Raw genomic sequence first — 11,844 nt, 5'->3', positions numbered from 1 at the left:
AAAGAGCAATAAAACAAGGTATGCCTATTGTAGGTACTCAAATAAGTACTAAATACTTAACTGGATTCTTTAAGTGGTGTCATACATTCATTCATGCATTACATTATGACTTGCCACCTATTTTTTTTTACAGTACAAAAAGCTGATTATTATTTAATCTACAGTCTGACATTTTATTTTTTTAAAGGCAGGAACAGAGGGAAAACCTCCTCTCTTTGTTTTCTTTAAAATTGTATTTATTTTTAGAGAGATGGGAAGGGAGGAAGAGAGAGAGGGAAAGAAGCAACAATGTGTGGTTGCCTTGCATGCACGCCTAACTGGGGACCTGGCCCGCAACACAGGCCTGTGCCCTGACTGGGAATTGAATCAGTGACCTTTTAGTTTGAAGGCCAGAACTCAATCCATTGAGCCACATGGGCCAGGGCCACAGTCTTACATTTTAAATTAGGTAGAAGAGTTTGACTAGGTTTAAAGATAACCTAGTTTCATTGGACAAGGGAACTATATATAAAGTTTATTCTGGACTAGGTCTTCTCTGACCCAGTTGAGTGACCTTGGCCAGATCACCTGAGTCTCATTTTTTCTAATCTGAAAACAAAGATGGCCTCTAAGAGTCATTCCTATGTTCATATTCTTCCAGGACATTATGGGCATGGGCTCTGAACCCTGGTTGTACCACTTACTCATTGTTTAATAGTGCCTAGATTGCTGTCTACTAAGTCATTTGTAAAATGGAGACACCTAGGTGGCATGATTGTTGTGTTGATTTAATGAAATATTACAAAAGCTTTCTAAATTACTTTTCTGCTTCTATTCATTATGCAACAGCCAGAGTAATCATGTTAAAACAAGAGTATGACCACGCCAGTCCTTTGTTCAAAAGCCTGCAGTGGTGCCCCACTTCAGTCAGAATAAAAACCAGTCTTTACAGTGGTCAACAAAGCCATATAGTCTTATGCTCTCTTTCCTTTCTCTGCTCTGAACACAGCAACCCTCTCACTGTTCCTTGGACATTCTTGGCAACCGGCCACCTGTGAGTCTCCTCTGGGATGCTCTTCTCCCACATAGGCCTGGTTTTCTTCCACACCTCCTTCAAGTATTTGCTCAAACGCCATCTTCTCAGTGAGTCCTACTTGGATGAGTCTATTTAAAATTTTAAACATCATCCCCCTTCCCTGGTTTATTTTACTCTATAGCTCTTATCTATTTCTAACATATTATGAGTGAATGATGTTTGTAAACATGCACGATGCAGTATCAGGTATATTGCAGGTTCTACCTATAAATTATATTCTCTTCCCTTTTCCAGTGGCTTGTGGTCTAAAGGTATAAACCTTGGGGGCTTGTGGTTTAGGATCTTCTAACATAATATGCCTTCAGGAAATGCATGATTGATATTCATTGTCTAATCAAGCATTTATAGATTTCAGTGTTAGGCACTCTTTTTTTTTTTAAGATGTTATTTAATTATTTTTAGAGACTTTGGATTAAGATGGAGGTGTAGGTAGATACACTTTGCCTCCTTGAACAACCAAAAGAAGTACAAGAACACATTTAAAAACAAAAAACAACCAGAACTGCCAGAAAATCAAACTGTATGGAAGTCTGGCAATTAAGGATTTAAAGAAGAAACATTCATCCAGACTGACAGGAGGGGCAGAGATGAACAGCTGTATTGGGTGGTCCCACACTTGCCTGTGGATAAACCAGGAGGAAGAACTGGGGAGAAAGACACACCACATAACCCAAGGTTCCAATAGGGTAAATAAAGCCTCAAAACCTCTGACTGAAAAAACCTGTGGGAGCTGAAGCAGCAAGAGATACTCCCAGTCTCAGAGAAGAGTTTCTTGGAGAGACCCACAGGGTCCTAGAAGGTACACAATACCACCCGCCTCCTTGGGATCAGCACCAGAAGAGCTCAATTAGCTTGTGGGTAGCGGTGGAAATGACTGAATGTGCACTGATTGCTGAGCAAGCGGCACTGTTCCCTCTAGGAACTCTCCCCCACATACAGTGCCACAACACAGAAAGGCGGGTTGCCCCACCCTGGCAAATACTTAAGGCTCTATCCCTTACTGCATAACAGGTGTGTCAAGACAAAAAAAATTTGGCCCAAATGAAAGAACAGATCAAAGTTCCAGAAAAAAATACAACTAAACAATGAAGAGATAGCCAACCTATCAGATGGACAGTTCAAAACACTAGTAATCAGGATGCTCAAAGAGATGGTTGAGTATTGTTGCAAAATAGAGGAAAAAGTGAAGGCTAAGAAAAGTGAAATAAAAGAAAATGTACAGGAACCAACAGTGATGGCAAGGAAGCCAGGACTCAAATCAATGATTTGGAGGAGAAGGAAGAAATAAACATGTGATCAGAACAGAATGAAGAAACAATTCAAAAAAATGAGCAGAAGCTTAGGAACCTCCAGGACATCTTGAAACATTCCAGCATCTGAATCATAGGGGTACCAGAAGGAGCAGAGGAAGAGCAAGAAACTGAAAAGTTATTTGAAAAAATAATGAAGGAATCTTCCCTAATATGGCAAAGGAAACAGACTTCCAGGAAGTCCACTAAGCTCGGAGAGTCCCAAAGAAGTTGGACCGAAGGAGGAACACACCAAGGCACATAATAATTAAGTTACCCCAGATGAAAGATAAGGAGAGAATCTTAAAAGCAGCAAGGGAAAAGCAGACAGTTACCTACAAAGGAGTTCCCATAAGACTATCAACTGACTTTCAATGGAAACCTTGTAAGCAAGAATGGGCTGGAAAGTATTCAGAGTCATGAATGGCAAAGACCTACATCCAAGATTACTCTATCCAGCAAAGCTTTCATTTAGAATGGAAGGCAGATAAAGTGAAGCTAAAGGAGTTCATTATCACCAAGCCCTTATATGAAATGTTAAGGAGACTTATGTAAGAAAAAGATAAAAAATATGAACAACAAAATGAGAACTCACAACTATCAACAACCGAACCTAAAAAAACAAAACCAAAATGAACTAAACAAACAACTAGAACAGGAACAGATTCACAGAAATAGACCACATGGAGGGTTATCCATGTGGTAGGGGTAGTGGGGAGAATGGGGGAAAAGGTACAGGGAATAAGAAGCATAAATGGTAGGTACAAAATAGAGAGGGGGAGGTTAAGAATAATATGGGAAGTGGAGAAGCCAAAGAACTTGTACGTATGACCCATGGACATGAACTCAGGTGGAGGAATGCTTGTGGGAAGTGGGGTACAGGGCAGAGAGAAATAAAGGGAAGAAAAAGATTGCGGCAACTGTAAGAGCATAACCAATAAAGTATATTTAAAAGATATTTTATTTTTTTAGAGAGAGAGAGGAAGGGGAGGAGGGAGAGAAACATCGATAAGTTGCTTCTAGTAACTGCCAGGATCTGGACCAAACCAGCAACCCAGGAATGTGTCCAGACCCCTCAGGATCCAACAGGTAACCTTTCCCTTTGGATAACATGCTGAATGAACTGAGCCAAACTGGTCAAGACTAGTGCCAAGCCCTCTTTAATAGAGTAGTCAATACTTTTGTGCATTCATTCATGTACTCATTCAATAAATATTTATTGGGAGGCTTCCACGTGCCAGTTCTTACCGAAGACAGCTGTTACAGACATTTCATTAGACCTCCCTTAAAACCCAGTCACCTGGTTTGGTGCGCTGGATGAAGAAGATGTATGGTCCCGCCAGCAGAGGGCGCGCTCCCACTCCTGCGCCGCCTCCGGGACCCACCAAGGTTTCCAGGCTCCCACGCTCGCTCTCGAGCGCGCCCCCGCCCGCTGTGTCACGTGATGCAGCCGTGGAACCTGAGCTGCCGGGTCTAAGCCGAGCTAAATTCGTTGCCGGTGGCGGCTGCGGGTGCAACTTCAAAAGCTAATCCGAAGGAGTGGGGAAGCTCGTAGAGTCGATGCTTCCACTTCTCATTCAGGTCGGCTCCCGTTACCCTCTCACCGTTCGCCGTAGCCAGCTCCCTGAGCGTTTGCATGAGTTCTTCCGAGTGGGGAAGCTCCGGTGACCATGTAGGGGGAAAGAGAGAAAGCTCCAGGTACCTGGGACGAAGTCAGCGCTGTTGGCACGCCGTCAGCTTCCCACCACACCCCCGGTGTGGCCGGTGGGCCCGTCGGACCTGGTGGGAACTCCGGCCTCTAGTTGTGGCCTGGTCTCCGGCGCCACGAAATCTCGCGCCGTCTCGCGAGATTCTAAGTTGAAGAAACATGGCGACGTCTAATCTGTTAAAGGTAAAACCCTCAGTCCAGCTTCGTTTTTAGTCCGTGACCGCTGGGTTCAGCTCTTCGGTAAAGACTCGGTTCAGGTTCTGGAGGGAAATGTGGGAGTTGTCTACCGGAAGGGAAACCTGGGAGGCTGCCGCTGAGGACCGGAACGCGGGTCTCTGGCCTTGGGGTCGAGAGGTTTTGGTTGTCCCTCCCGCGGATTGACCGATGTTAGAAAGGCCCGGCTGCGGTCTAACGGGGAGCGAAGCTTCCAAAGGACCAGTTCTGACCTCCGGCGGGAGAGGAAATGTGCCCTGACCGATTAAGCAGTCGCTACTCTGAGGGTCTCGGTTTTTTCCGAAATGAGAATCTAAAAGGAAAATCCCAGAAAATGCTGCCCAACATGGGTTTCATGACTATCTCCTCCTCCTCAATTTCTGTTCTCATTCTCTCTGCACGGAATTCCATGTCAGACAACAGCGCTTTCCACCTCACTCCCCGTTCTACACGCTGTACTTTCCCTTCTACTGTTCTCCCATTCTTCAGTTCCTATTTTACCCTCTTTTTTCCCTTGGGAAACTGCTCATTATCTCCATTACAGCACCCAACCAGTTGAGTACTGAGGAAGTGCTACTCTAATTTTAGGGTTTAGGAAAGTTACCGTATCCAAGAAAAACGGTTTAAAGTTAGTTTTATAGATTTGGGATAGCAAGGGAGATCTGGGCCTAGAGGGTCAGGTTCTCTATCAGTTAAAATGTTGAGAATGAGGAAGACAGAGCACTACTTTGCTTATTCTATGCTTGTGTTTATAGTAGGGACGTTTTGCCTTAAAAGTATTTACTGAAATGGGGGCCTGATTAGCTCAAGGAACATAAGCACAACGGATGAAGTACTCCTCGCTCAAACCATCATTTATGCCTCTAGGCAGTGTTGATGGATAGTGGAAAATAATCGAATAGAAAACATGTTAAAATACACTAAATCCTCTCTCGTGTCTTCTCTAAACTACTTTACATCATGCCTGATAGATGGGACTGTCTTAGAATGTAGACCTATTTTTACTAACTTATGGGGCAATATATCTTCTTTTAAAGGGGGAGGGGCCTAGAACTAGACTGAATTTTGGTTGGTTAGAAGCTGTGTGACTTTGGGCAAGTTTCTTAACCTCTCTGCCCGGTTTCCCATCAATGAAGTGAAATTATCAATAGTGCCTGTGTCATAGGAGCATTGTGAAGGTTGAGTTAATGAGTGTAAAATGCTTGAAACAGTGACTGGTACTTAATTCTTGAACGATACACATAAATTACTAGAATTACTACTCTTGCTGTTTCTCTAGGAAAAATAATTCACAGAAATTGAGTAACCTGTCCTACTCTACGCTTTTTTTATAACAGTATAGCAAAGTTCTAATATATCACCTTAGAAAGAAAATTTGTTTGACTTCTATAGACTACTGTTAATGCATCCGCATGTAACTTAAGCAATAGCTTGTTTTTAATTGAAATGTGTTTAAGAAATAATTGGGTTCCTAAATCTTTATGAATTTTTGACTTGATTACCTGCATATTACAACAACATATCTTGTTTCCCCCCCAAAAAATATCTCTTAGAAAACAGTAAGTCACTTTATTTTACCCCATACAAAGTCTGGCAAAGGATTGACTGGAGGAGGTGTAAGTCTGAAACTACTTCAGTCAACAATAGTAAGTGCTTACCTTGTAGAGATTGTGAATCTACATCTACAGCACACATCTAAAGAATGAAAAAATTGCCTGAATGTATAGAAAATGAGCAGATAGTATTCAGGTTAAAAAGATAAGGATTCAAAAAATCTGTAACCCAAACAACTTTTGCAAATAAAAGGAAGGAAACAATGCTTTTAAAAACTGGTAAATGATTCAGTCATTCTAGTGAACATGAAAACATACCAAAGATACACTGGGAAAATTTCAATAAAATTGTTTTATGAAATGTTGAAAGGGGGAAATGAACTTCTAAATATTCTTTTATATAGTATGTGATTTTAGATATGTACAACTAATGTAATATAATGGACATTATAGAGAGACGTTTGATCCTTTTAACTGTATCACCAAAAGTTTACATATTTAAATTGGCCAGAAATTTTTTTTTTCTCTCCCTGTTTGGGGAGGGGAGATTTCCTTATATTCATACATTTAGGAGTAGCTAATTAAAAAGTGGAAAGTTTGTCTTCCTTGGAGAAAGGTAGTGTGATCCTGTCAGGATAGAGCCATTAACATGATTTATAGGATCATTTAAATTCAGAGCTGGTGGTACCTTGAATAGAGACAGGGCTGGCTAGGGTGTGGCCAGATTAGCCTCATTTCCTTTTTTTTTTTTTTTTTGGAGAGAATTAATAGACTGGTTCACTAGAAAAATGCTTTAGACATTGTATAATTAGATTTCGCCAGAGCAATTTGACAGAATTATCACGTTTTGTGGTCAAAATACAGAGATGTAGGCTACATGTGAATATAGTTAGAATTTGATTCATTATCAGTTAAACAACCCTGATTATCATCAATCCTGAAGGAGGCCTTTTTAGTGTCCTGCTGAAAGAAAATGTCCACTTCCTGTTTTGGGTTAAGTTTATTGAATTTGTGGATGATCCAAAAGAGGGTAGTTAGTGTTATGAAAGATAAGATTCAAAGCTTTGATATGAAACTTATTAAGTCAGAACTCAATGCAATAAAAACCACCTACTTTTTAAAATATTGGGATTTGATTGTGATACAGTTGTATTCTCTGTTTAAAGCAAGTAGACTATTGCAGGATTTTGGGAATATTTTGGATAATACAAAGATTTGTGTTGTACATGTTGATGTACAATTACTAGTTGCCTGGAGAGTTTATAACTTTTTAATGTTACTACTCTTTTTGTTTTAACGTTTGTTCTTTTACTTTTGCAGTTATCATCTAGGTCTTCAGTGCTCATTTTCTTTATTTCCAATTGAGTGTCCTTTTCCAAATAGCAATTGCTCACATCTTATTTTGCTGAGCCTCACCCTATTTAATTCTTTATTCCATACTTTATCCAATTATTGGAGTGCCCTTAATTTCCTTGTCAATACCACAAATTTTTATAGTTTCCCCTATGTTCTCCTCTTTTTCAAGGTACCCTCTGTATTGCCTCCTTCCACTTTTTCTGCCTTCATTTCACCCTTCAGGACTTGGCAGCATGTTTCCTGTTATTTTGTTTCAGTTTCCTTTATTCTGTGGGGATAAAAAAGTTCATATAACTCCTCATAGAAACTTAACCTGTGCTCTGCTTTGGCCTCAGACTTTTGCCATTTTCTCTCTTTCCATTCACTATCACAGTTCTTACAAAAGCAGTCCCCACTTGCTGCCTTTCTAATTCTTTACCTTTTCCCTTAACTTACTGTGAGTTGGCTCTCTCCCTGCCCGCACACAATTATATTGAAACTCTTAGTCTTAAGAGCTTTAGCAACCCCCTGTTTGTCAAGTAAGATTCTTTTCATACATTCATCCTCTCTTCTTTTATTGTTGGTTACTACCCCTGCTTCCCTTCTGGTTTTTATGAGATTCTCTCCTCGGTCTCCTGTCTCTCAGCTCAGGTAACTTGTGTTTTTCACTGACCTCCTTCCTCTTTTCCTCCTCAGTATAATCCTCAGGATTTAGTTTTTAGCTTTGGTACTCCCCCCCCCCCCAACAGTTTTTTAATGTTTTTTAAAGATTTTATTTACTTATTTTTAGAGAGAAGAGAAGGAGAAAGAGAGAGAAAGAGAAACATCAATGTGTGGTTGCCTTTCATGTGCTCCCTACTGGGGACCTGGCCTGCAACTCAGGCATGTGCCTTGACTGGGAATTGAACCAGTGACCCTTTGGTTTGGAGGTCCGTGATCAATCTCCTGAGCTGCACCAGCCAGAGCTCTCAGAGAGTTTTAACTGCCATGATTTCACTATTTTTATCTCTTAATCCTGATCTGAGCTGTAAACTGAAACAGTACTAATCATATTACTTTCCTACTTAGATACCTTTGATAGTTCAAATTCTTTGAGGTCCTTCCAGCTGGGTCTTCTCCCTAGTAACACATTCATATTCATATTCCCTCCTTCCCTCTCTCCTCTTACTCCTTCTCTCTCTCTCTCCTTCTCTCTCTTTCTCCCCTCTCCCCCTCTTCCCTTCTTCCTCTTCCTCTCTCTTTCTGGCTGTTATTTTTTGGTTCACTAGCATACTAGAGATTTCCAAGACTTTATCTTTACTGCTACTTCTGTTAGGAATGGCCCCTCCCTTTGGTGTTTTCCTGTTAAAATCTTATTTATTCATTAACACTCAGCCTAGATATCCCCTTTCTTTTCAGTGCTCTCATTTGGAATTAATTGTTGCCTGCTCTACACAACCCCAGCACAGCCATCAGTCTGTTCTAGCGCTTACAGTATGCCTTATGTGTAATTTACAGGATCTGCTCACATATCTCTGTTTCTGGATTGTAAGCCCCATTAGTGCTGGGACTTTATTAATCTTTTGATGCCTTAACCATCTAGTGCAAAGGAGTGACTCAGAGTTGTGTACAATTTATTCATTTTTAAATTAATTTTGTTAGACACATGTCTAAGGCATCATGAAGGGTACAAAGATAAATAAAACAATGCCCAGCCTGTTTGGGAAATTACCATATGTTAAAGGAGATTAAAAAGTACTAATGATCTGCTTTAAGATAAGAGCTTCAAGAGTGTTACCACATGTTGTATGGTCCCTTACAGACAGATCATTTCTGGTGGGATGATGAAGGAAAGTTTTATGGAGAAAGCATTAGATCTGGATTTTGAAGAATGTTTAGGCTTTTTGTAAGTGGTGGTTAGCAGAAAATTTGGCAGGAAGGGAGACTAGATCATTGTGGCTGCAGTGTGCAGGAATGCATGCTGTGTCTACGTGAGTGGTTCTTCGTGAAGTCTGCAGCATAGTAGCCCAGAATATGGGAAACAGTGGGAGATAGGAATACAAAGGAAAGTCAGATTAGATTGTGAAAGGTCTTCAGTGCTAGACAAGGGAGTTTGAAATAAAAGTTCCATAGATAATGAGGAATATTTGAAAGAATATGTGAGCATATATATTAAGCCCTCAATCTCTTCTTGGCTCTTACACATAAATCATATTACTCATTGCTTCTATTTTGTGTGTATTCAAAATATGATTTGTGGGGTGGCCATGTATGAGGGGCATTTGTGCTAATAAAACCATGTTTCTTAAAAACCAAACCGGAGTCTTTAAGTCTGTGGAAAATAAGTTTAATTCAACAAGTATTTAGCATTTTCTAATTCCAACCGGGTAATGGTGATCTAGGCAGACAAATTCTTGCCCTTAATGTAACTTATAACTTACATTTTTGTAGGGGAGACAGACAATAAACATGTAAGCAAATAAATATATACTGTGAAGTCAGGTTTTGATAAATGCTATGAAGAAAAATAATCATGGTAAAGGATAGAGAGTGATAGGTGTTATTTTTGATAGGATGATTAGGGAAGGTTTCTAAGGACATGATATTTGAGCTGAGACCTGAAGGAAACAGGAAACAAGTCATGTATTGGGTTGGCCATAAAGTCCATTTAGTTTTTTTCATAAAATAAAAGACATTTTTCATTTTCACCAATAACTTTTATTGGTTTCGATATTTTGAGTATGTTGAGTATCTTCCACATGATATAATGTTGACTGTTCTGAATTTGATTGCTATCACCTTCAACTGGTCTACCTGACCATGGAGCATTGTCCAGTGAGAAATCTCTATAATGTAACTTCACAAACCACTTTTGACACATTCAATCAGTCACAGCACCTTCCCCATACACTGCATAAATCTTTTTGTGTGTTTCAGTTTTGTTTTTACCTTTCTTGAAATAATAAAGCATGATATGCCGAAAATGTTGCTTTTTTCTTCCATCTTCAATATTAAAATGACTACACAAAAATTCACTAATTTTTAACAAATTTTTAAAAAATATTTATTTTATTTCTTAGATGGCAAGGGAGGGAGAAAGAGAGGGAAAGGAACAACAATGTGTGGTTGCCTCTCGTGCACCTCCTACTGGTGACCTGGCCTGCAACCCAGGCATGTGCCCTGACTGGGAATCAAACTGGTGACACTTTGGTTCACAGGCTGGTGCTCAATCCACTGAGCTACACCAGCTGGGGCAAAAATTCACCAATTTTGTAAGTTTTTTAAATGTACACTGATATGACAGATATCAAATGCCATCTAATAAAATTGTTTCAAATGAAGTTAAATATTACAGGACTACTAGTAGTTAGGTACAGGACCATGAGTCTAGTAGTTAAGCACTGCTAGAGCTAGCTTACGGAAAAAACAACAAACTTTTTTTTTTTTTAAGATTTTACTTATTTATTTTTAGAGAGGGAAGGGAGGGAGAAAGAGAGAGAAACATCAATGTGCGGTAGCTGGGGGCCGTGGCCTGCAACCCAGGCATGTGCCTTGACTGGGAATCGAACCTGTGACACTCTGGTTCGCAGTCCACGCTCAATTCACTGAGCTACGCCAGCCAGGGCTTAGAACAAACATTTTGGCCAACCCCATAGTTAAGAATAATCTGGAGGTGATGTGTGTTAATTAAAGCTACTAATAGGAAGTTGCAATTCAAGATGAACTTTGAGGGATCAATCATCAGTGAATTATCAGAGGAGAATTTCAGACTGCAGGAGGGTATCAAGAGGACACTAGGCTTCTATCTGGTGGACAAAGAAGGGTAGAGAAGAGAGGTAGACAAAGCCAGGTATTTCTTATTGTTTTGCTACGGTCCTGGTGATCCTAGTTGTGTCACAGAAAGTCATCTACCTCTTGCTTCAGTATAGCAGGTAGAATAAATTGGTGCCAGATAGGCTCTGTAAACAAATTAACAAGTTACAGTCCTGGTTAAAACATAATACATGGAGTACATAAAGGTACTGTGAAGGATGTTTGACCTCTATAACAGGGGTTTGTTCATTCCACTAATACGTGAGAATCTACTCTGCCACATACTATTCTAAGTGTCAGTGATACAGTACTGAATATGACAAGTTAAAGAAATGAGTAACACATTGGGTAGTTTTTGTAGCAATGAGGGATGTGAAGAAAACAATATAGTTGAGTGTTCAGAAGATGGGGACACTATTTTACTTACTTATTTGCGACAGGAAATCATCTTATTTTTTTCCCTAAATATCACTTTCAGCTATGTTCTGTTGAGTTTTCCTTCCCTGGCGCTAAATGACATTTCAGTCAGATCCCATAGATTTCTGACCTTAAAATGTTTTGTTTAGTCTGAGTTAAAATTTCAGTCTCATAGCAAATGAAAGCAAGTTTCTTACCAGCTCATGACCTTGGCTCTGGATATGCAAGGAAGAAAGGGAGAAAGGCATTTCTTAGATTGGTTTGGGAAGTCCTCTCTGAGGTAATGTGGGTGCTGGGACCTGAATGATCTGTATTTTAGGCAAAGGCCTTAAGGTGCAGTGGTGAGCTTGGCATATTTGAGGAATGCTTTTAAAACAGTGGTGTGGCTGCCATAGAATTGATAGGATTCAAGTATATGCTGTAGATTGTGGTTCTTTGGGTTAATGGGGATTGCAGATGTGG

General features: G+C 40.0%; 1 protein-coding gene across 1 annotated transcript in view; it reads left to right on the top strand.

Annotated features, from left to right (window-relative positions):
• Nucleotides 1-3,722: 3,722 nt before the first annotated feature.
• The window catches only part of CUL5 (cullin 5), a 107,150-nt gene continuing 99,028 nt past the window's right edge, over nt 3,723-11,844 (top strand). The window contains exon 1 of the mRNA XM_028514489.1: nt 3,723-4,255. Coding sequence (XP_028370290.1) covers nt 4,232-4,255 — 24 coding nt within the window. The 5' untranslated portion in view covers nt 3,723-4,231. The remainder of the gene's footprint in view (nt 4,256-11,844) is intronic.

The sequence above is a fragment of the Phyllostomus discolor genome, chromosome 6, assembly GCF_004126475.2.
Source record: "Phyllostomus discolor isolate MPI-MPIP mPhyDis1 chromosome 6, mPhyDis1.pri.v3, whole genome shotgun sequence".
Classification (NCBI taxonomy): Eukaryota; Metazoa; Chordata; class Mammalia; order Chiroptera; family Phyllostomidae; genus Phyllostomus; species Phyllostomus discolor.
The sequence above is the reverse complement of the archived record's forward strand: the minus strand, read 5'-3'. Positions and strand labels throughout refer to the sequence as shown.